The 26,242-nt window shown below is 37.4% G+C and overlaps 1 protein-coding gene across 1 annotated transcript in view; it reads left to right on the forward strand.

Annotated features, from left to right (window-relative positions):
- MYO3B (myosin IIIB) overlaps positions 1-26,242 on the forward strand; it is a 700,839-nt gene that overhangs the window by 405,622 nt on the left and 268,975 nt on the right. Inside the window, exon 25 of the mRNA XM_056793985.1 lies at positions 5,750-5,955. Within this exon, the coding sequence (XP_056649963.1) occupies positions 5,750-5,955 (206 nt within the window). The remainder of the gene's footprint in view (positions 1-5,749; positions 5,956-26,242) is intronic.

Here is a 26,242-nt window from a genome sequence, read left to right on the forward strand (position 1 = left end):
GTTTTTACATGTATGTAATTGGGGGAAGATAAAATTTAAAAAGAAAAAATTTTGATAGGTGATTGATATTATAATGATTAATAATTATTTATTATATATCATTAATTATTACATAATGAAAATAAATTAAATATTTATTATGTATCACTACTGTACTAAGTACTGAATATACAAATACAAGCAAATAAGACTGTGCTTGCTTTCAAGAAACTTACATTTTAATGAGGGGTGGGGCAGGGAAGGCAGATAATCCATATAGGGGTGCTAGAAAGATAAGAAGAGTTTCAAGGAAAGAGAAAGGTGGCTAATGAGTCAGGAAGTCCAGAGAATGAGTCTATTTGGCAATGAAATGATCATGGCTGGGACCTCTTAAGAAATAATTCTTAAGGTCTAGACTAGGAAGTTACCAATCTGAAGAACAGAGCTCATGATGAAGGTTTCTCTAGGGTGGAGAAAAAGCTGAAGTAGAAGATAGAGAACTCTGAAAAATGAATGAGTTCTGCTCACTTCAGGAATCTAAATATTTTTAAAGTTCTTTCTCTCTACAATAGCTTCTTCAATAACGATTTCACCTCATTTACATACTTTATCTATATAAGCATTTGCTATTTTGATCCTTAGTATATATTTATTTCATGCTTTTAACAAGTTATTTTAAATAGTTTTCAGATTTCCTGAGTATTATTGTCTTTTTCAACTTTACTTTTCATTTTTTCCTCTAATACATGAATTTTGGTAGTTTCTTTTCTAAAATTAACTCTCTGTATAGTGCATTTCCTTTAATTTTTCTCTTTCTCATTTGGATGTTGAATTTAATTATGTTGTACTCGCTATTATGTACTAGTCTACCCATCCTAAAAAGTCATATTTCATAGAATAATACTTCTGCTTTGCAAATTCTGAGCTTTTTTTTTTTTAAACCCTTACCTTCCATCTTGGAGTCAATACTGTGTATTGGCTCCAAGGCAGAAGAGTGGTAAGGGGTAGGCAATGGGGGTCAAGTGACTTGCCCAGGGTCACACAACTGGGAAGTGTCTGAGGTCAGATTTGAAACTAGGACTTCCCGTCTCTAGGTCTAGCTCTCAACACACTGAGCTACCCAGCTGCCCCCAAATTCTGAGCTTTTAACAGGCTTTTAAAATGATGATATGTATTCAGGGCATTTGTGGGTTTTATCACTGGGAGAGATAGTTTTAGAAAATTATGGAAAGCAATAAAAATTCCTGATTCTAAGACCTGCTGCCAGATTTCCCTAAAACTGACCACATTTGTTTGAACTTTCACCCATTGTCAGCTATTAACACTTGTTCTCCATACATGCTTGAATTAATATTTAAGATTATTCAATATTTCAAAAACTTATTGCTTCAATTATTTAATTATCTGAATACTTAAGTTTTGTTGCAAAGTGCCCAAGTACCCAGTTTAGACCACTTTGAACTGGTTTACACAGGTTTGAACCAATTTAGACTAGTTTGATACAGACTGAATCTGTTTCGTCTTGTTTACTAAACTTAACCTAAATTTTAGTAGCTAATAATAATACTAAGACTTTTGGAGTATCCTGTATATAAGAGAATAGTAGTCAGAAAGAACTGTCTCCAACAGGAAAACCAGAAATTGGGTTATTTTAAAGATGTCATGTGAAGTGGAAGGGAAAGAATGCAAGATGAAAGGTGAATTTTAAAATACCCTTTATCTGCAGGAGTCCTTTTTTATACTCTTTCCTTATCCTTCTCTGATGGTGGGATGCTTTTCATTTGGGGCCTGTCTGGCTTACAGGGCTTAACGTCAAGTTATATTCTTTCTGTCTAGATAGAGTATGAGCTACATTCAAATATTCGTTTTCTAATAGCACATATATCCATGGAGAGCAAACTCCTGACTAAAAGTTTTGTTAGAGGGAAAGGGAAAGAAGATTGCCAAACTACCAGCCTATTTTGAAATAATCTGGGAAAATACACTGATTTTCTAAATACAACTGATCCAAGAGACTTCTAGGGCAATGACTGCCACTACCTGGAAATGACCATCATGTTTTGTCATTAGGATGTTATTTTTAGGTCTGTTCAAATTTGTGAAAAGGAAGAAGATGATGGCAACAACAGCAGCTAGAATTTATATAATACCTTAAGTTTGCACAGCACTTTTCATACATTATCACAATTTGGGCCTCACAAAAACCTTGTATCTCTCTAATATAAAGGAGGACACAATAGCCCAGGGAGGATGAGTGGCCATTTTCTATCTATTGTCATACAGCAAGTATCCAAGGGACAATTTAAACCCAGATCTTCCTAATTTGACTAGACCACACTGCCTCATAGAGATACAAATGTTTTCCTGGACAAGTTCTAGAATGGGATACACAAAAATAAATTCTGCTTTTTTTAATAACACTTTTTATTCTACCACCCAGGATCCAAAGCTGGGGTCAGGAGGAGTAGGAGAGAATGGTCATCTTCTTTGAGTTATAACCTTGAGAATATATGCTTAACCTCCTACTTTTATCCAGTATTTCTATTCAGTCATAAATTAATTACTACATAACACAAATTATACTCTTTACTAGAATATGAGATTAAAAATTTTAGAATGTGAATAATTTCAAAGTAGATATTATACACCAATTAGTATATTACAGTTACATAGAATAGTTACAAAGAATAGCCCAGGAATCATCCACTTCTCTGTAAGAAGGAAAAACCTTTTCAATTCTTCCAAATCACTATGATACTGAGAGGGTCGTCAAGGGAATGAGGGAGAGCATATGTGTTAAGAATAAAGTCAAGAAGTGTGAAGTATTAACAACAAAGGCCCTTTGTAGAATAAGGGAAGGGTTGCCAGTGGCAGCCATGCTCCTTTTCATACTGGTAATCCCAGGAAAGTGAGGGGAGGGGGCAGGGTTCTGTTCTGCCCCAGTTAGGCTATAGGGCCACCAACAGAGGATGATCCAGGGAAGAAGCTGAATTAAAACAACAAAATCTAGACCTTTGCAAAGGTGTGATCAGTTACATGAGAATCAGAACTGGTTGAAGACTGGCAGGGAATGAGTCATACAGGGACAGACAAGAAGCTAGTAGTGTAAGTGTTTAGGAGGTATTGGAAGGCTGGAGGAGTAGTGCAGGCTTAGCTGGTTAAGGAGGCAGAATGTCATCTTATAAGGAAGCACCACGGATAGCTCCAAGAGAAGCTAAGGTGAGAGGAAAACAGGGTTAGGAGAGGATATGGGGATTTGGAGGATTGACCTGATAACCTTCTTAAGAATCGGTAGAAAACCTTAGGAATGTATTGATTGTTTAGGTGCACAGATTTAGCCCCACCCTGACTAAAACTATCTTGGTAGATAAGAATATGATCCCTTATTTTCCCTTCCAATTCTATCATACTTAAAGGTAGCCAGAACCATTTTCTCAGCTTCTCCAGTCCTTGAGAAGTAGGCTCTTTCCTAAATGATTATTCAGAGCCATTCCCCCTATGGGCAGAGTACAATTCCAGACAATGCTAGGCATATTCCAAAGCTCACACAGAAGTTTTTCTGGAACTTTTTTTTTTTTTGGGGGGGGGTGTTTGTCCAATCCATTTTAACTTCCTGAGTAATCCTTCTTTTTGTTCATAGTCTTAATGTTTTTAGTTCTAGGAGCCTGGCATGGTGGATATGGAGTCAGGAAGATCTGGATTCAAATCACACTTCAATTATGTCACTCTGAGCTATCTTATGATTTCTTTGTCTGATTCTTCCTTTTCTTTTCTATTTCAAATTTCTCCTTCCCTGACTTCTCTTTATACCTGGGCTTGAAACTTTCCATTACTTGATCCTCTTCTTTTCACTTATTAACCTTTTAAAGGATAAACAGTGAAATCTCTCTAGTGAACCTTTATCTTTGGTACACAATTTTTGCATACAATTCAGGGAAAGGGCTATTCAACACAACTTGTGGGAAGGCACTTCTATTGTGTGCCTAAAAGGGAAGAAGTATGCTGTGCTCCACCCCATTTCTAACAATGCTAAAAAAAAAAAGGGTCAAAAGGTTTATTTAAAGGTCTTTCTCCCCTGAGGCCCCTTTAGTCTCCTTCTCTATCTAATGATAGTGCTCCTCCATAACCTATTTCTATACAGTATTTGAACAAACATATTTTTATTACATTGTGAAGAGATATATAGAAAGACCTGAGCTCTCCTGCTAAGATTATCTCACAAGTTCCAGTTTCATGTTGCTTAGTCAGCTTTGAACAAAATGATGAGCATCAAAGAATCTCTTCCAGATGTCACTTACTATCTTCTCTCTTCCTTAAGTCCTTACACTTTTTCCTGACCTCCAGGAAAGGGCTCCAAATAGATTAGACCCACTCACAAACTTTGAACCTATGTTATTGGTATCCCCATTTTGAGGCCTCTCTCTGGATTCTGCTGTTTCCCTCTTATAGATCTAGTCCTTCCCACAGTCTCCCCAATCTCTTTGTGAATTATTGAGTTGTTACACTCTTGCATCCTTCTTCTCTGACTCCTAGTGCAGGAGGCTATTCACAATTCTCTTATCGCACAACCTTCTGAATATTGTCATATTTACAGTAACTCACTCCCACATACAACACATATTTGAATGCCTAAATAAAATTTTTCTTCAAAGATTATCTATGAGCTATATAACAAAATTGTTGCATTTATTCTATATTCAAATATGTTTTTGGACTACCAAAGCATTACATTGTTTGATCACATCATTTTTATTAGTATTGACTTTTTAAAAAATGTTTAAGTTCCAACTTAGGCACTGGTTCCAAGGCAGAAGACCTGTAAGGACTAGGCAATGGGGACTAAATGACTTGTCCAGGGTCTCACAGCTAGGAAGTGTCTGTGGCCAGGTTTGAACCATGTCTCTAGGCCTAACTCTCAATTCACTAAGCCACCTAGCTCTCCTCCTCCCCAAGTACTGACTTTTAGAGATATTAGGCAAAGATTCCTGCCCCCCCTTGGCCTGCTTTTCTTCTAGTTTTAGCTGTATTGGCTTATATTTGCTTAAAAATGAGTTTTATGTTCTTATTGTCACACTTTATATAAGGATTCTATTATAATAGAGACAACCTATGGACATGCCATTGGAAGATACTGAAGCAGTTACCAAAAGCATCTTGCCACTGTCCATCATAACTGATCCTTTTTCACTTTCTTCCTTTTAGTCACTCCTTCCTTCTTTTCTTCCTTTTATCCTTTCTTCCTCCTTCCTCCCTTTCTTTTCTCCAACTCTGTCATTCTTTACCCTCTCTTTCTCTTCATCCAAAAAAATTCTTTTTCTCCCAATTTTAAAAGCAATAATAATTGCACTTATGGTAATGTCTTAGACTTATTGGTGACATTTAATTCTAAACAGGTTATCTAATATTTGCCTTAAAAGCTGACTTTTTTTTAAACTTAAGGAACAATGTGTTCTAATGGGTATGGTAGCATGAAAAGATTGGTCTGGATTATAAGTCTAATGATTAGTTTAATTGGAGACCTTGCACATATCAAGACTTTAACATAACTGAGTTTTTTACCAAGTGTAAATAATGCATATCACTAAGTAATTACACCTAAAGAATCTGTAAATATTAGCTATAGACTAAACCATTATTTCCTCATATCTTTCTCTATTTCACCTAAAAGAGAAAGGTAAGTTGTTACGAACATCATTTATCAGTTTGGCATTAACCTTCTGGAAGCCATTTTGTTTAGGGTCTAATATAATATATACCTTTTTCCTGGTAGTATTCACTGATGGATCTGCTCTCCAAAATGGTGGTTGGACAACCTCATTTTGTCCGCTGTATTAAACCCAATGATGACCGAGAGGCGCTGACATTCTCCAGGGAGAGAGTACTGGTACAGCTTCGTTATACTGGAATTCTAGAAACTGCCAATATCCGCCGGCAGGGGTATTCCCACCGCATCCTCTTTGAAGAATTTGTGAAAAGGTAGGATTAGCATCTCTAGTGATGTTTCTTTAGATGTGTTTCTTTTCCAGTCCTCCCAATCCTTTGTAATGACTAATTTTGCACACTTTCTCATTATTTATATGTAACTCAGTAGCTGCCATATGTATAATTCAGTAGCTATCATATCCTTCCTTAAATATTACATTATTTTTGTTGTTCAGTCAATTCAGTTGTATCTAAAACTTCATGACCCTGTAGATCATACTAACATGGAGTTTTCTTGGCAAAGATACTGCAGTGGTTTGCCATTTCCTTCCCCATCAAATTAAAGCAATCAGAAATTAAATGATTTCCTCAGGGACACACAGTTAGTAAGTGTCTGAGGTTAGATATCTCCCCAAGCTCTTAGTAAGCTCTTACAGGGCCAATTTTCATCTTCCACCATTCTTTAAAGCCTGGACTTTAATAAATGAATTGATGATTGAATGTAAAGCACTTATTAAGTACTTACATTACAAAGCAATGTACAAAGGGCTAGAGTCAAAAATACAAAAATAAGAAAATCACTGCCCTCCAAGAGGGAGCATTCTAGTTGTTCACTCATTTGACATTTCCTCCTCCAACTCATTTCACAGATGAGGAAATTGAGACAAATGAGGTTAAATGACTTACTGAAGTCACACAGCTAATAAGTGTCTGAGGTTAGATTTGAAATCATGAAAATGAGTTTTTCTGATCCCAAGCCCAGGGCTCTATCTACTGCACCACCTAGCTGCTGTGGACATTTTAATAAGATGAGGCAAAAACATATAGGGAAATGGTGACCAGGGAAGGGTGTTTTGGTCTGGGAAATTACAGAGATGGTAGGTGAAGCTATAAAGAAATTGATTGTCATGCTGTAAAAGAAACAGAGGTAGCAATGATTTAATTATAATTCCCAGAACAAAAGTTAGAAAGTAGAATAGGGGCTTAGAAAGTAGGATCTAATTGTGGCAGAAAGGCAAATGGCAGTATACCATCTGGATAGAATATAAAGTATGCACTGTTGGATGTGGGACTGGACAGATATAGTAGATTATATGAGGTTATACTCACTCATGAATCAATCAAATTCTACTCAAGATGAGAGTTCTAAAATTGAATAAAGTCCCTCAAAGCATGGTATCTGGAAGACCAGAGGACATTATGACAGAGAATTGAGTGACAATATGACTGGGGTGGATGACTCGATGGGATATGAAATGACCTGCTTCACTTGGGGCCAGCTACATATGTTCAGTTAAAATGATAAAAAAAATCAATAATGCTTATTGCAAGAAGATATCTGGGATACCATCTATCTTCAGGGGTTATTGTGGGGCCATGAACTGTGAAATCTCCAGTAATATCAGGTCTTTGGTGCCTCTGGGGGATACTGTCCTGAAGCTTGGACTGTAAATGGCATTTTTGAGGAGATTTAAAAGGCTTGAGGTTTCTATGAAATGCTTTATTCAGGTTGGTTTGTATCAGGTGAGATACAATTTCCACCTCTTGGGAAAATTCATAGATTTGAGCTCTGAAAAAAAAAAGAACTTTGGGTAAAGAGCCTTCATACATAATTTTCTTACCACTCTTACACTGTAACTCTTAAAAATAAACTAAGTATCATTAAAACATAGGAGAGAGAGAGAGTAAGAGAGAGAAAGAGAGAGAGAGAGAGAGAGAGAGAGAGAGAGAGAGAAGAGTAGATGAGTTCTGGTTCTATTTTAAGCCTCTATTAATATGATCAGACTTCCAGGATGCTCCATCTGAGATTACTATAAAGGGCTACCTAGATGAGTTTACTTTGTCAGGAAGCCTTTGTTTCTCTTTAGTCCCCAGGTTCTTGATCTACAAAATGAGGGGATTAGATTAGATAATTATGAAGGTCCATTAAAATGTCAATATTCTACAATTCTGAATTTCCCCCCATATTTAGTTAAATCTGTAGAACCTCAGATCTCTACTAACTATGACCTTGGATAAGTCTCTTAATCTCTCAGAGCCTCAGTTTTCCTCAGATGTAAAATGGGAATCATATCAGAGGATTGTTGTGGGTATCAAATGAGATAATGTATATAAAGTGATTTATAAACCTTAAAGGCCAAGTGACTTATTTCTACTTCTGTTTCTGCTGCTGCTTCTGCTGCAATCACTTCCATTCCTATTACTATATGATAGTATACTATTCTATACCAGGACTCCATTGGGTATCATTTCTCTTCAGCCCTCAACTCTTTCTAAACTCAGGAACTACCTTTATCCAAGTCAAAAACATCCCCTTGCTCCCATTACCCCTGGAAAGAGTATACATACACATGATTGGGTATAAATAGAATTTACAGTAGACTTTTCTACCAAATCTGACAACAAACACTCTTAGTGTAAAGATGTCTGAAGAACAACATGCAGATACCAATATAAAACTAATCACATCCTATCTGTTGTTATTTGGCTTTCTTTTATGGTTACTCTATGCCATGCCAAATGTTGTCTCAGCTATTTCTCAGCAAAGAACATATGCCCCAAATGGTACCTTGCCTCCCTGAGTTTCTCAAAGCCCCTCCAAATCCAATGAAAAAAGAAAAGTGAATCATAAAAATAGCTAGCATTTATATAGTGCTTTAAGACTTGCAAAGTGCTGTATCCGTTATCTTGTTTGATAACCAAAAGGAAAGAAAATAAACTGAAATATAATTATAAAATAGTATTGAAAATAGCCTTTAAAAAGAAGTGGTCTTTCAGCTCTTTAATATTCAGAGGTGGATCATGGGGTTGGGGGCTTGGGGGAAATCTTCCTTTAACTTAGAAATATGACTAGTTGAGTATTTTTAGTAGCTGAGGAGTTGAATACATGAAAATATTTAAGAAAACAGGTCAAATGCTAAACAGATTGGCACTTCTTTGTTCCTAATCAAAAAGCCATTAGACAAGTATGAACAAGAGTTTCAAAATGTCAGTAAATCTGAGGATATCAAAGATTTCTGAGCCAGCAAGTTAATTGGTATTTTGATCCTTTTGAGCAACTTAACAACAAAATGGATGAGCTAGCAGTTTTCCCCCCTTGATGTTATTAAACAAATAGGTGTGCTTCTTATCTTCCTGTTCAATAGTGCTATTTTGTAAACTCTTAGCAGGAAATATGCAGACAAAACAATCAAAAGCAGGGAACATAGCCATTCAGGGTTTATTAAGGGAAGGTAAATAAAAGATAAAGTCTTGTTTAATGTAACTCTTTACCTTTTTGTATCTTCTGTATTGGAGATGGAAACCCCAAAGTGAGAGTCTGAAAAGTTCTGCAATTGTGCTATTGGATTACAGGATATTAAAGGCCTTCTGAAGTTGCTCCAAGTTATGAACCCTGATTTCATGGGGTTCACTGACCAGACCTTAAAAATAGCTTTGTTCCCCTTTACCTGCCTTAACATTTTCAAACATCACCTGAAGTCAGGAGATGATCCAGGGTCAGCTAGACCATGCTGCCTTTCTCTGACCGGCTTCTGTCCCTTTTACAGCCATCTCTATGCCGTGCCATTGCTCACACCCCTGCTCCACTTTTACCTCTGGATCAGTAATCAAATTATAAGTCTTGGACCTGGAAGATATCTTAGAGATCATTCAATCCATCTGCCTCATTTTACAAATAAGCAAACAGAGACTCAGAGGTCCAGTGACTTGCTGCTCAGATTCATACAGGTGGTGAACTTTGGAGGGAGATTTGAACCCAAGTTTTTCTATCTCTAAGTCCAGCACACTGTTCACTCTCTATTTCTACAGCTTGACCATTCCTGGAAAGGACATGTCAACCCATTGCTCTACTTACCAACCCAGTGACTTTCCAAGCCAAATCGTCCCTCCCTATCACTCTTCTATATGCGTTGTCTTCTCCTGACAAAATTAAGCTCCTTGAAAGAAGAGACTATATTGCTTTTTCTATTCATTTCCCTATACTTTAAATCAGTGCCTGGCTAATGGCAAGCACCTAAATTCTTTTTCTTTTCTTTTTTTTTAACCCTTACCTTCCATCTTAGAATCAATACTGTTCTAAAGTAGAAGATAGGTAAGGACTAGGAAACTGGGGTTAATTGACTTGCCTAAAGTCATAGCTAGAAAGTGTCTGAGGTCAGATTTGAACTCAGGACCTCCCATCTCTAGGTCTTGCTCTCAGTCCCCTGAGGCCCCTAGGTGCCCCCATAAATTCTTTTTCATCTGTATATTCAACAACAAAGCCCTTAAAGTTGCTTCTTATTATGTCTCTCCTTTCAACCCTCATGGTGAGGACCATTTCTTCAGAAAGCAGGTGCTTTTAATGGGAGGATCTACTACTAATAGATGCTCTAGGTGCTCCATGGATGGGATAAAATCTCATGGAAGCCCACTGAACAGTCTTTTCCATTAAAAGCTCAGAAGCAAGAAGGGAAAATGGCCTCTGAAGCAATCACAACATGCTCTGCCATCTCTTTAGTGTCTTTGTTTCTGTCACAATGAGGATAGCTTGGTCCATGTGCCCAGATTCATGTCCATATGTGTAGAAAAGAGTATGTTTGTATGCTCTGGCAAGTCCAGAGTCTAGTAGCCCATTCAGTTTTTTCCAATTCTAGATGCTTTATTCCTTTAAATTATTTAATTTCCATCTTTCCATCAATCCAAATAGCAACTCTTCTAAGGCTTAGTAGATAGTCTTCAGTTATTACTCCAGTTAAAAATAAAAGGTTCATCAACTCAGCCTGGCAGTGAGCCTCTGCAAACATAGCTAGGCTGGAACTTGGTCAACAGGTCCAAACTTGAAGTCTTTCCAGGTTAGTAGGATTTGCCAAGGCTTGCAATCTCTTGGCATAGCCCAAGGAACCCAGGGTCACCTCCATGTTATAAAGAAGCTATGTAGAACTTTAGTGGGAGTTTTAAAACCAGAGCCAGGAAGGTCAGAGATGCCTCACTTAAAGGAGAGGAAGTTGTCCAGCATCTTCTTCCTCTCCCTCTTACTATGTACTTTTCCCTCTAGATGTTATTCTTATATCCTTCGCTACCTTTTCTTCTTCCCTCTCCTTCATCCTCTTCATTAATCTTCTTCATTATCTTGTCTACATCTTCATTCTTTTCTGGATTCTTTTCTCCCCTAGTTCTGAAATGTGACTTGATTGGTACATAGACTCCTTCCACAAGAGGCAAATGGTAACTGCCTAAAATTTACAGTTTTAAAAGAGTTTCCTGGGACACTGAAAGGTAAATTCACTTATCCATAATCACACAGCTAACATGTGCCAAAGGCAAGACTTCCATCGAGGTCTTTTTGACTCCAAAGCTGTTCTTGTATCTGTCTTACCACTGTTCTTTGCTCTCACTAAACACATGCCAAACTTTAACCCCCTGGCGGATGACATGCAGTGACAGGCCTCTCATAAATGGTGTTTCACTTACATAAAGCATTTTTAATAGAATACTGACAGATCATAAGACTTGGGGTAAATTAAAAATAATTCCTCATTAGGAAAGGATTAGGGGCATCTGGGTTAGATGATCCTTAAAATTCCTTCCAGCTAGAAAATTCTAAGATTAGAAGTTGTTTTCCTTAGGAGCTTTTACATATCAAAAGTCTGATTTAAAAAAATAATAATAGAGTTAGAATCTTAGGATCTAGGTTTAAATACTACCTCTGACACTTATTAATGATGTAACTGGTCAAATCACTTAGTCTCCCTGGACCTCAGTTTTCTTATCTGTAAAATGAGGGAGTTGGTCTAGATGGCTTCAAAGGTCTTTTCCCATTCTAAATCCTCTGCTCCCCTGGTTAGAATAGGTGTCCCTTGGAAAGAGAAGGACAAAGACAAGTATATCACATTCTTATGTGCTAATTCACTCTGGTGAGTGAAATGGAAAAAGCTAGGGCATCTGAATCCAAAGACCTGGGTTTGGATCCTGGCTGTGCTACTTGTAGCTATGTGACCTTAGGCAAGTTTCTGGACCTTAGTTCTCTAATCCATAAAAAGACAGGGACCTGGTTGACCTCTAAACTACCTTTAATCCCTGGCATTTTGTGACTTTTTTGATTCTGTTAAGGACTGACTCTTTAATGCACATTTATTCAATATTTGGTTATATTGCCCATAGGTAACAGCTTTATGTTACTAATTCCTGTTAGATTTGCGAGAGTTTAGGTATATAGAATTTATGTCCTCTGGGTTATAGTTAGTTTGTTATCATACCTCTGGTGAATAAAGAGATTGCCTGAACATGTATAAGAATCTATTAATTCACATGGTAAAGTGGGAAAATTTGGGACTTCTAAATCAAGGAAAGACTTGGGTTTAAGTCCTAGCTTTGGATCCTTGGTCCATACTAGATATGGACTATGGGCAAGTAACCCCTTTCTGAGCCTACTTCCTAATCTACAAAAGGAATATAAAAATGCTTATGATATCCATTTCCCAGGATTGCTCTGGGGGAAGAATTTTGCAAATCCTTTAAGCGCTACACAAACATGTTTGTTTGCTTGCTTTTTATGGATGGCAAAGGGCTACACAAACATGGGTTTTTTGTTGTTGTTTTTGTTTTTTATGAGTGTCAAAGTTCACTTAAAAACTCCTAGTGACAACATGGTTACCTTTCAAAATTTGAACAGGTAGTCAGACCAGTGTCAGTCATTAACTGCTGCTATTTTCCTGTGTTTAAAGTTAATTATAAAATGAAGGGTCACTGAGAGGCTATTTTCTTTGTATATAGAACCTGCTTTCATTAATGCTAATGGTAGCAATATACCTAGGGAGTGGAGAAGGTAGCCTCAGCTTTGATCTCTGCTTTCATGTTTCTCTATATGTGAAATTTCAAGGAAAGGTCACTTTTCATGTTCTATTACTCTGGCAAAGTGAACTGCAACTGAAAATATATTCACACTATGTGTTGTTTATTTTACAACATGCTAAGTAATAAGCATTTATTTTTAATTATGATCATTTTAGAAATTAGTTTTATATGCTGACAATTCATTCACTTTGCTTCTTCTTTCTTATTAGTGACATTTAATTTTCTTTTAAGATGTCTTTCTGTTGCCCTCATCTAGAACCTTACAATTTTGTGTCATCTGGTTTAGGGAATTTCCAGCAAGGAAATAAGGCTTCCCTTTCATGTTGATTTTCAGACACAGTAATCCTAGGACTATTTGGGATCTGTTTAATGTGTACAATGCCTTAAATTTCTCCTTTTCAGATGTTTCCTTTGAACAGTTTCATGTTTCTAATTGTTCTTTTCCCATGTTTTTTCTTTGTGATTAAAATGGGATTTATTAAGCATTGTAAATTTATAAAAAACACCTAGCTATGATAGAGAGAGAGGGAAAAATGAAAGAGATGGAAAGTGAATGGCATATTTATGCAAAATGACTTTAATAGCAAATACAATAAGTAGATTTTGCCTGTCCAAATGAGTATTGTTCCCTTTATTGTAACTCTCCTTGGAAGTTAATCATTTATTCAAAAGATGGAAGTATTGCTCAAGATAGTTCTAAAACTCCTATTTCATCACTGCTTTAGAGTCTTTTTATGAAACTCACAAGAAATGTCAATAAGCATTTACTAGGCCTTTACTATTTGTCAGACTATTTGTCAGGCATTTTTCTAAGTTCTGGAGAAACAAAGAAATGTGAAAACAGACTTTATTCTCAAGGAGCTCAGAGTCTAATGAGAGATAGGGAGAGAGACAGAGACAGAGACAGAGACAGAGAGAGGATGTAAACAGATAAAATATGCATGGAATAAATATGGTCTCATGATTTTAAAGCAAAAGAAACCAGTACCACATTTGTTGGCCCTCTTTATTCATTATATTTTCGTATCAATGACCAATCTTGATCTAAAAATCAAATCTATCTGATCTATATAACCTTTTGATAATGCTTTGAAAAATATATTATAGGCTCTAAAACTTTTTTTTTCAAAATGATTTCGGCAATGAGTTTTTCAACTGCAAAAAAAAAGTGTCTAGCTTAGATGGCATCTTTGCACAGGAAAACATTCATCTGGATGTATAAGTTTTGGAATTCTTGTTTAAAAATAATTCTTAAGGACAGATGATAGAATGGCAAGATGCAGGGCTTCTGAGGATACTGAGTATTTGGGATTATAACTATTATTGCCTAACATTTATAAAGCCCTGCTGTGATGTTATGCTCAGTACAGAAATAGAAAAGGACATGGTTCTTGATTTAATGGATATTATATTTTGTAAAGAACTTAGCCTTAGCCTTCAAGTTCCTCAACCTCCTCAACTCCCAGGACCCACATCAATCACTTCATTCATGCCAACCACAGAGATGTCTTATACTTCACCATAACTTTGACACCATCATGATCTTAAAATGTGAAATGCTTCTTTTGAACCACAACATTCTACCCATCCATCTCTCCCTCCTCTCTGACATCCCAATTCATCATCCCTGCTCTGGCTTCATATAGTCTGTGTTATTGTTTAGTTGTGTCCAATTTTTCATGACTGTATTTGAGGTTTTCTTGGTAAAGATACTAGAGTGGTTTGCCATGTTTTTCTCCAGCTCATTTTACAGACAAGAAAACTGAGGCAAACAGGGTTAAGTGACTTGCCCAAAGTCACACAGTTAATTAGTGTCTCAGATCAGATTTGAATTCAGGAAGATGAGTCTTCCTGACTTCAGGCTTGGCACTCTATCCCCTGAGCCACCTAACTGTCCCACTGGCTACAGATACCCTTCTTCAAAGACTCAGTCCTTGAGTTGGCTGGATAACAACTATCACCTGTCCTCTACCCTGGACTCTACATTGTCCTTTTGCTGTTCATATCTTGACAATTCTCAACCATGGACCATCCTTGTGCATTTCCTTATCTATGCTCCTAAATTCCTGAAGAAAATCACATTATTATGTCCACTAAAAATCCATGTTAACTAATCTCACCTGAACCCAGACTATCAAAGGGCAAAACTCATTCTTCTTTGATTTCTATCCTGCTTACCTCAACAACTTTTCAAATGTCTCCTTAGAAGTAGTGTGGTACACTGGAAAATGCTGAATTTGGAGTCAGAGGACCTAGATTCAAATCCTGACTTAGATACCTTACTACCTATTTGACCTTTGGAAAATCACTTAACCTCTCTGCACCTCAGTTTTCTCTCTTGTAAATTAAAGGGGTTGAATTAGATAACATCTAAGATCCCTTCCAACTCCAAATCTCTGATCTCCAATCCCCCTTAACCTCCTCCACCCCTTTCTCAATAAATAACTTTACCTCCTACTTTACTGAGAAGATAATAATAATATAGCTTTTTAAGAATTTTTAAAAGCCTCTCTCCACTTTGTAGGTGAGTAAACTGAGGCATAAAAATGTTAAAGAACTTTGCCTATATCTGAGGTAAAATTTGGACCCAGATCTGTGCTTTATCTAGCCTTCAGAATCTGTCTTAAACACTTTTGTCTCCCTACTCTCTCTCTTGACTTCACACACACACACACACACACACACACACACACACACACACACACACACACACACCTGTCCCATCTAGGTCTCTTCTTTCTCTTGGTGCCAAGTTCCTGGAAGAGGTTGTCTGCCCTTACTAGTCTCTTCCATACCATTGCTTAGCCTCTAAAAACCAGACTTCCGCCCCACCAAGTAGCTAAAATTGTTATCCTCCAGGTTATCATTAATCAGTTGACCTGAGAAATCTGATTCCCTTCTCTCTTTCTTCACCCTCTCTGACTGCTGGAAGCTTTGAATGCTTTTTAACCACTGGCCCTTTCTCCAGCTGATTTGCACAGCTATCATGTAAGTAAATAGAATTAGTGAGTAAAATAACCAGAATTCAATTCTGATTCTGAATCCAGAGTTATTTTTGTTGAGTTCCACTGCTTTATTGGACTGGCCTTTATTGGACTAGCCTAGTAAAGTACCTCAATTAGAATATTTGGAAACCATGAAATTTCCTCATGACATGTTAGACAAATATGGAAGGCTGACCAGATATCTCTGTATCTTTGTTTTTCCAACAACAATTGATTAACATAGCTATCAGACAAACTCATATGCCTTAGGACATATGTGTTCTTGATTTGGGGCATTAGCTACATCTATTGTTTTAGGATTGGCAGTGTGCATCTTGTGATGATTACCTAACTTGTCAAACCACTTTTGTCCCTTCCACCCTTCCCTTTTGTAACCCCAATAAAAATAAATATGCCCCAACACGAGGGCTCTTCACCACCAGAGCTCTATTCCATCAGAGCTCAATTCCACAATTCTCTTGTCTCTGATTCTTTCTTTATTGCGTCCCTTCTCTTTGACCACCATTAGAGGGACACCCATGCTGGAGCCCAGGTTGTTGAATCCTTAATCTGTGAGTCTTTCTTCCTTTTTTTCCCCCCTCTCCTTTTCCCTCATCACCCATTTTCCCTCAGTCTTCAACCTCACTTCTGAGTGTTCACCCATGAATATGTTAATTCAGGACTGCTGGCAGCTACAAAACCCCCTCAAAGGGGTCAGGAAGAATTGGACACAACTGAAAAATGACTAACCAATAACAAAAATGTTCAAGGCATTAGCTGGATTCTGGGGTTAAAAAGACAAACACAAAATATTCCTCTTCCTTAAGGAACTTATTTTTATATGACCCACACTGTTGGTTATTGGTGAGAGAAATTTCCTGGGAAACTAAGAACCTCCAGGACATGGAATAGGGTTCCATGCCCCATTTTGTCAGAGATTCATTCTTGAGCTGTATTTTGTTTTATTCTCAGATTAAATAGAAGAGCACCTGACATAAATCACTTTTTATATGTGCATCTTTGGAAGGCTTGTAAAAACTATACAACAAACACCATCCAAAATTCCTTGGCAATTGATGTACTTTGTAGTATATGCCATGTTAGGAGATAATATTTAGAGATGATAATGGGCTACTTTGATATTATAGCTATGATTTATTGCATTCCCTGTGGTTGGTATTCTCTGTGAGGCCAAAACAAAACCCCACAAAAAATAAAAACAATAGCAAAAATCTCTTCCCTCCTTTCAACATTATGGTTTCTGACCGTGAAATTTCACACTTTAACTCAGCAATGATGATTTGCTTCCTTGCTTTCATGCCCTCTCACCCCCAAAAGTTAACATTGCAACTCTTGTCAAGTTTGAAATCTGAGTTCCCAAGCAAAAAATGTTGCAATTGCTGACCAAGTTTCTCATTGCTAACTATCTAATAGATATTTCTCCAGGAGAAAAGGAACTGTCTTGAGTCCTTAAGCATTTATGTGCCCCTTGTGTGTCCAATATTTTGCTAAGCACTGGGGGCCTGAAAAAGAAGCAAAGATAGACACTTCATGGCTCTTGTCTTGAGAAACCTATAATTTACTGTCAATTCTTCAATACTTTGATTTGTGATATGAGTGCTGCTTATCCATTCTCCCTCATTCTGTTGTCCTACAAATACACTACGGAATAGAGAGGCTCTACCCACCATGTGGTACGTCATCCTCTAGAGCTATTAATATTCTGTGGATATCAGCATGACAGCTAGCTCGCCATCTATTATCCTTCTCTCTCTTACTACCTGATCGGCTCTTTTCCTTTCCTAAACAGACATATCCTTGAGGAACTCTGAATGTCTAGAATGATGATTACTTTTAAATGGAGCATTTGGAATATTTTAGAACTTGCAAATATATGATACTAGAGATATGTAATGCAAAAGCAAATTAATTAGCAAACTAATGCTTAGGTTTTTAAGATTCTCATCTCATGGAAAACCAAGATCTCAGAAGAATTAAAATTACAAATAACCTAAAGGATTATGATGAGCATATATATACGTATATGTTTATATGCATATGCACATTAAGAATAAGTATATGCTGTACATAGTTATATATATCAGCATATATTCATATATACAGGTGTCACATATGTACACACACGAATGTATGTTCACCTTTAATTGTATAAAAGGTATATACACATGAGAACATGAGATATGTGTACACATATATTTATATGTTATGTAAATATTTGTATGTGCATGCTTATGTATGCACACCTATACATGGGCACACATACATATATATACTGTATAGTATGGATTTCTAGAAAAAAAAACAGATGAATTGGTCTTGTACCAAGAAAGAGAGGCAATAGGTAGATAGCCTGACTGGTGCGCTGTTATCTCCAAAGCAGTAGAGATCATGAATGAGAGCTGAAAAGGACCACCCCACCTTTTACAGATAAAACCCAGCCAGAGACATGCAGTGACTTTTCCACAGTCACATAAATAGTAAGTAGCAGAATTCAAATCTAGGTCCTCCAATCCAAACCCCAATGCTCTTTCCAAGGCCTGGTGATAAAAGGCCTCACCTGTGCAAGGTCTATCTACCATGGAGCATTTATAGAAATTAAGAGACAAGAATCAAGCAGGATGAGAAGGCATAGAGGGGTTATGTGGATTCCTGCCTCTATAGAGAATCCACATGGATAATAAAAACATCAATCTATTATAACATTAAGACCCTCATTGAAATCAATATGGTCGCCATAAAAATCAATATGGTCGCCATAAATGTATTCTTTGAGATCTCTAGGCCTGGCTCTCAATCCACTGAGATACCCAGCTGCCCCCTAAAATGAGTCTTAATAATGACCATGGATACCTTTGGGGTCTTCAAAGCACTAATTCACAGAACTTGAAGTAGAATATCCAAGACTAAAGTTAATTGATAGGAAACTTCATTGTTTCAGATATGTGGTGAGAGAATAGAATGCCAGGCCTGAAGTCAAAAAGACTCATCTTCTTGAGTTCAAATCTGGCCTCAGATACTTACTAGCTGTGTAAACCCTTGCTTCCTTCAGTTTCCTCATCTGTAAGATGAGTTGGAGAAAGAAATGACAAACCACTCCAGTATCTTGGCCAGAAAAATCCCAAATGGGGTCATGAAGAGTTGGATACAATTGAAAACAACATCAAAGGAAGTTCCATTAAATTTTGTTGTTTCTTGTCCATAGGTGTAGGGACAGGTAGATGTCTGAGCTACTTTAGCAAATTATCTTATCTTCCTCTTCCACTATGATCTGTGGGAACAAACCCCTAAATCTATAACAGTTTTAGAAATCAGTCTATTGGGTCATTTGGGAGAGGAGAATGATCCAGAAAGAAGGCATGGCTCTCTCGCATCCAGTCTCTGAAAAGTTTTACATTATATAGGATTTAGACAAGGTACCCAAACATGAACCCACTTAAACTTAGGTAAACAGTTATGTCAAGAGGGTAACTTGAAAGCAATGTAGACTGAGATGGATATCAGTAAATATAAACATTCAAGAAAAATTGGGCAAAGCCAAAATATAAGGGAACCCAAAGCACAAGCTTAGATGGACCCAAAATAAGATCTGGGTGAATGGACCCAAAATAAGATCTGGGTGGATTCAGGACCTGGGGGAATGCAAAATTCTTTGTAGCCATCTCCAGCATTTCTGGAGAATTACTGAGGTCATGGTAATATTCTGAATTCAAACAATCTCTAATCCCAAAAAGTTAGATTTAAACAACATAATAATTAATAAATTTTCTGAACACTGTAATTAAAAGCATTTTCCACACCACCAAGGGGAGAAAGAAGAGGAAAAGATAGAAAACCATAAACAACTCTGCTATATTTGTACCTTCCTATTTGCCTTATTAAATGGCTCTCTCATAATTCTAATTTAGCCCTGATTCTGCAGACCCAGACCAGAGGATCATGTGATTATATATTTAGAACTGGACAGGACCTTAGAGACCACCTTGTTCAACTCCCTCACTTAATAGAGGAGAAAACGGAAACTTGGAAAGGCGGAGTCATTTGAACAATGACCCACAGGTAGGGAACTCTAGACTATAGTTTCCTCATTTATGAGGTCCTAGCTAGTTCTGATAATCTATGATCCCATGCTCTGTGATCTTATCCAAATAATCTGTAGACTGGCTAAATCCTTTCTTTTGGACTAACATCCAATCCCCTATACAACTTCTTTTATAATTTAAGGTGGTGTTTTTTTTTTTTTTGCAACTCCCTATTAAGAACTTATGAAGAAGTATTATCACCCTAAATGTTTATTGAGTAAATTCTGTGTGAATAACCCATAGTGGTAGGTAAAGTAGGACATAACAGAAGAGAGACAAGGAAATGGGGTGAAGTAAGTATGTTGCTTCCTGAGTCATTCAGGAATTTATTTTGGGAAAAAGTCAGAGAGCACGTAAGACAGTGAGAGTTCAAAGCCACTGGTTGAGGGTGGCACATGGTAAAACACAGGAGGCACATTCTTGAGCTTTGTCTCAGGTGACTGGTCCTGGCTTTGCATGCAGCACTATGGTAGGTCCTCCAGGATGTGGGTTGAGAAGGAGGAGAACAGGGTGTGTGCAGGAAGTGGCTAGCCTAATATTGGGAAGGAATGTACAATTTTAGGAAGGTGGAGTCTGAGTAATGGTATGGTTGCCAAATCTCTCAAAAGCTGCATTACTACAGAGGCCCAAATTCAGGGATTTGATGCTTCCTAAATGTGTGATGACTTACTTTGTAGCAGATGGTGGCCAGCTGTTCTTCATCTCCTGTGAGGACAGATCATGAGGGGGGAAAGGGATTCGAAATAAAGGGGCCTAAGTCTAGAGATGAGGAAGATTGTTTTTTAAACAATAAGGCAGTAGTCACATAGGTAAAGTAAAATGAACAATTAAGGCAATTGTTAAAATCTACTGAGGCAAAAAGTCTCATTTACCTCAGCTGTCTGCTTTCTGGAAGTTGTATTTTCTTTTTCTTTCTTTCTTTTTTTTAAAAATAAGCCCTACTTTCTATCTTAGAAACAACTCTAAGACAGAGGACAAGGAGGCAAATGGAGTTAAGTGACTTGCCAAGGGTCACATAGCTAGGAAGTGTCTGAGACCAGATATGAACTAAAGTCTTCCTCACTGTAGTCCTGGTGCTCTATTCATTGAAGGCCAATTGTTTTCTAAGTACTAACTTGTACAGATAAAATCATAATTTTGGGAGGGTGGATATAGTTGAGAAGGGCTTTTACAAAGGGATATTTACTTCAAAAATATAGAAAAAATAAGCATGCCAGCATTTCCCCCAATACCTCAGAGTTATATCTTGGTCTCTGGGAGAAACAGGCTTAAAAAATAGCTTAGTTACTACATTAAAATTAGTCCCACCAAGTCATGTCCATGTGTAACATGACTACTGGATGAGTTTTCATCTCAGATTTTGCTGGCCTGGGTCCAAAAGGTCACTGATAATGGTCATTCCTGGCTGTTTGAGGCATTGATGCCACACTGGCTCAAGAACCCAGACTCTGAGATAACAAAAAAGTTATACAAAAATATTTATAGCCTCACTTTGTGGTGGCAAAAAATTGGAAAATGAGGGAGGGTCCCTCAATTGGGGAATGGCTGAACAAACTGTGGTATCTGATGGTGATGGAATACTATTGAGCTAAAAGGAATAATGAGCTGGAGGAATTCCATGTGACCTGGAACGACCGCCAGGAACTGATGTGGAGTGAAAGAGCAGAACCAGGAAAACATTGTACACAGAGACTGAAACATTATGGAATGATCCAATGTAATAGACTTTATTACTAGCAGCAATGCAATGATCCAGGACAATCCAGAGGGACTTATAAGAAAGAACACTATCCACATCCAGAGAAAGAACTGTGGGAGTAGAAGAGCAGAAGAAATACATATGATTGATCACTTGTTTATATGGGTATATGATATGGTGTTTTGGTTTTTAAAGATTTCTCTACAGTCAAAATGAATAATATGGAAATAGGTATTAAGTAATAACATTTGTACAAGCCAGTAGAATTGCTTGTCGACTCTGGGAGGGGGGAGAGAAAAGGGAAGGGAAAGAAAATATATCATGTAAACATGGAAAAATATTTTAAAAATAAAAATGTAATTAAAAAAAATAACCCAGACTCTGGTGCATTGGAATAACTGAAAGAACTTCCAAACCTTTCAAAATTATGAAGTCCTAACTTCCTTCTCCTCCTAATAGAGAAAAGAACACAGAGGTCTAGGACCAAGGCTTTTCACAGCATCATATGGCTTCATAGGGGAGAAGGCCCCTAGGGCCTTGTCTCTTACTACTTGCTAGATGCTAGAAATGGAACCACGAAATAAAGTTAAAAAAAAAGAATTAGAGCTTTAAAAAAATTACCCTCTTTTGGAAACTCTGTGTTATTTGCTTTGTTGTTATTATGGATTAGACTCTTTTTGCATTAGAGAGGCAGTATGGTATAGAGAGAGAACCTTGGATTTGAAGTTAGGAGACCTGGGTCAGAATTCCAGCTTTCACAATTACAAACTGTGGAATCACAGGCGACTTCCTTCTCTGAACCTAATTCTTCACCTGTAAGATGGGGATAATAATACTTATGATATTTACCTCAAAGCATCCTGATGAAGAAAGCACTTTGTCAATGTAAAAGCTCTAAGTCAATATAAGTTATCATTGTTATTCTCTCTGAGCCAATGAAAGGGAATTACAGAAAAGCAGAATGTAATTTGAAAGAGAAAAACTAACAATAATTAGAGCTGTCTAGAAGTGGAATTGGCTACCTTGACAAGGTGAGAGCTCCTCAGCCCTGAAGGTCTTCAAGCAAGAGGTGGAGGATAGTATTGTGAAGATAGAACTAACTCTCTCTTTGTCTATTTTAAGTTCATCAAATCAAGAACCTGAAGTGCCCCTACTTAGCACTTGATTGAATTATGTGATGTCTGAGATAGTTTTCGTCCCTTGGGTCTAGGAATCAGTTTGGGTTCTTCTGGGGATGGATATTTAAGAACATAGCGGGAGGCCTCTCTGACCAGAGTGATATTGGAATTAATCTTTACAAGGACAAGGGAGGGTAATTAATGAGATACCAATCCACAGATGTTTGATTAAAAAAACAACAACCCTTACTTTATGCCTTAGAATTGATATTATATATGGGTTCCAAGGCAGAAGAATAAGGGTTAAGCAATTGGGGTTAAATGACTTGCCCAGGGTCACTCAGCTAGTAAGCATCATCTGAGGTCAAATTTGAACCCAGGGCCTCCTATCTCCAGGCCTGCTTCTTTAATCCACTGAGCCACCCAATTGCTCTATATGGTTGATTTTTAATGGCTACCATAAACCTATACCAATGTAATGAGATGGACTCTTTCAGAATTCCAGGGCTTTGAAATTTAGCTATTGAACCTGTAGGTGAGGGACAGTCGGTGATAAATTAATGATCACTCCTGAAATGAATAATAGCTTTCATTCCTTTGTTGCTCCCTTCCACATATGCAAGGACAACAGTATGGTAGCAGAAAAGACAAAAGAATAAGAATCAAAAAGTCAATAGAATGTCTACAAATATTCACCTAACAATTGGTACCCCAGGTGAGCTTTTTATCCAATGACCAATGGGTTGATATACAAATGGACTAATGAACCACATTCAGTTGACACACAAAGCTAAACAAAAGGTGGTTCGTAGAATATCTTGAGTCAAGTAAGGAAGTTTATAGAGTTGAGGGAGCCCTTGCTGGGGGCTGAGCCGGACTTCACCAGATCAGCACTTAGGCTGGTATAGCCTACCACACAAGGCTCTGTCTCCTTCCTACATTTCTCACTTTTAGTATCTCCACCTTATGCACTCACTGTGCACTCAGACAAGAGCATCCTTTCATGAGGCACTTGATCATTAGGCCTTGCAGTGTGTTCATCATGAGACTCTTGGGTGACTCAGGAGATAGAGTCCTGGGCCTGGTGTCAATTTTGGCTCTAGGCACTAGCATTGTCACTCTGAGCAAGACACACAAGTTCTGTTTGCCTCGGTTTTCTCAACTGTAAAATAGGAATCAATAATACCCAAGTTTGTTGTGAGGATATTATAAAGTACTTATATGGTAAGTAATATTATCCATAAAGATAATTATAGCTTCTATACAACAATTTGTTGCAGAGAATAAATAATGATTCTATATCTTTTTTAGAAAATATTTTTTTTCTCCCAATTACATGTAAAAATTTTTTTTAACATTTTAAAAAAGTTTTGAGCTCCAAATTCTCTCCCTCCTTCCCACCTGCACTCCCTTACTTTCTTCCCTTGGTCAAGATTCAAGGGCAGACATCATAGATGCTAGTGACTAATGGCAAAACACATTTACAGGATGGTTGTGTATTTGAGTTTATATAATCATCTTGGGGGACATAGCATCATCCAAATGGTCCTTTCAAATATTGTCCTTTACACATGAAAGATTTTAAAGGTGCAATCATGTAAAACATTTTTCCAGGGGCAGCTGGGTAGCTCAGTGGATTGAGAGCCAGTTCTAGAGACAGGAGGTCCTATGTTCAAATCTGACCTCAGACACTTCCCAGCTGTGTGACCCTGGGCAAGTCACTTGACCCCCATTGCCTAGTGTAACAGTTAAAATTTAGGGGAGACTGAGGTAGGTAGAAATTAGTTTCTCTCTGCAAGGAATATTATATTTTTTAGAGGTTTATTAGAGATTAAGGATTAAAGAAAATACAGGATAAGAAACACCTGCCTAGGCCACAGAGACCTAGACAAGACCTCACCTACATAATGGAAAGAGCCAAGTCTGCTCCAAAATGGAAGTCCAAAAGACTCAAAAGCCTTTGCAATCAGGTTAAATCCCTTCTCGATCTCGGCCCAGGTGAGATTACAAGGCATTCTGGGGAAGTGGAGCAAAGGCTTGTGGGGATTGAAGTCCTGGATTCCAATCCATTTTTACACTAGCCCTTACCATTCTTCTGCCTTGGAACCAATACACAGTATTGATTCTAAGAAAGAAGGTAAGGGTTTTAAAAACAAAACAAAACATTTTTCCATATTAGTTGTTTTGTAGAACAAAGCTCAAACAAACAAAAACAGAAGTAGAAAGTATGTTTCAGTCTGCTTTCAAACTCCATTGGTTCTTTATAGGAGGCATTTTTTATCATGTGTCTCTGGGATTGTCTTGGATTGCTGAGAATAAATAGATTTTTTGTTTTTTTGTTTTTTGTTTTTAATTAAAAAAAAAAAAAAACCTTACCTTCCATCTTAGAATCCATACTGTGTATTGGTTCCAAGGCAGAAGAGTGGTAAGGGTTAAGTGATTTGCTCAGAATCACACAGCTAGGAATTGTCTGAGGCCAGATTTGAACCCAGTACTTCCCCTCTCTAGGCCTGACTCTCAATCCACTGGGCCACCCAGCTGACCTTGAGAATAACTAGTTTTTAACAGCTGTTCATCAAAAAATATTTCTGTTACTGTGTACCATGTCCTTCTGGTTCTGATCACTCACTTTAAATCAGCTCATAAATGTCTTCCCAGATTTTTCTAAAATCATCCTGTCTGTCATTTCTTACAACACAATAATTTTCCATCACCATCATTTACCACAACTTGTCCAGCCATTCTGCATTTGATGGACAATTCCTCACTTTCCAATTCTTTGCTATCACAAAAAAGATCTGCAATGTGTTTTTTGTGCAAATAGGTCTTTTTTCCCTTTGATCCTATGCATATCCTGACAAGTTATCATAGACCAAATTAGTGATTATCTTATGGTCCTACGAATTAGATGTAGAAAGTTTCTTAGGGATCACCTAGAGCCACCTCCTTTATTTTACTGGTGAGAAAACTATGTCCCAGAGAAGTTAAACTATATAGGCTCACCTTTATTGTGTTAATATATTTTGGAATTTCCACAGTAATTATCCACTGTGTAAGAAGAGAGAGGGTGAAATTATCTTGGTTTGTTAACTTTAATATTTTTTTCTGATATCAATAGTTGCAAGCAAATATGCTATTGAATCCCAAAGATTTTATTAGGTACTCAATAAAAAAATAGATGATTGATAAAGATTTAGACCTCTTTGGGCGAGAGGTGTTATGTATGTGGGCTTGTTTCCCTCTTGTGTTGATGTTGTATTGGAAAGTTATCAACAAGGAGCCCATTTAAATGGCATTATATAGCAGATATTTTCATGTCTGGGCCAGTGGCTTCTCAGATATTCCATGGGTTGAGTTGTTGAGTAGCTCTTTCTGGTCTCTGTTTTGTTTGTCTCTTGCAAGAAAAGCAGTTGGCTCTGGACTGGTCAAGGTTCAAAGGCAGACATCACATAAGCTAGTGACTAAGCACATTCACAAGATGGTTGTGGAGTTCTTAAATCATCTTGAGAGACATAGTAACACCCATCTGGTCTTTAAATGTTGTCCTTTACATGTATCTTGGCATAGTTCACTCTGTGCTTATGGAATGCCTTTAATATGACTACT

This window comes from Monodelphis domestica, chromosome 4 (assembly GCF_027887165.1).
Source record: "Monodelphis domestica isolate mMonDom1 chromosome 4, mMonDom1.pri, whole genome shotgun sequence".
In the NCBI taxonomy this organism is placed as follows: Eukaryota; Metazoa; Chordata; class Mammalia; order Didelphimorphia; family Didelphidae; genus Monodelphis; species Monodelphis domestica.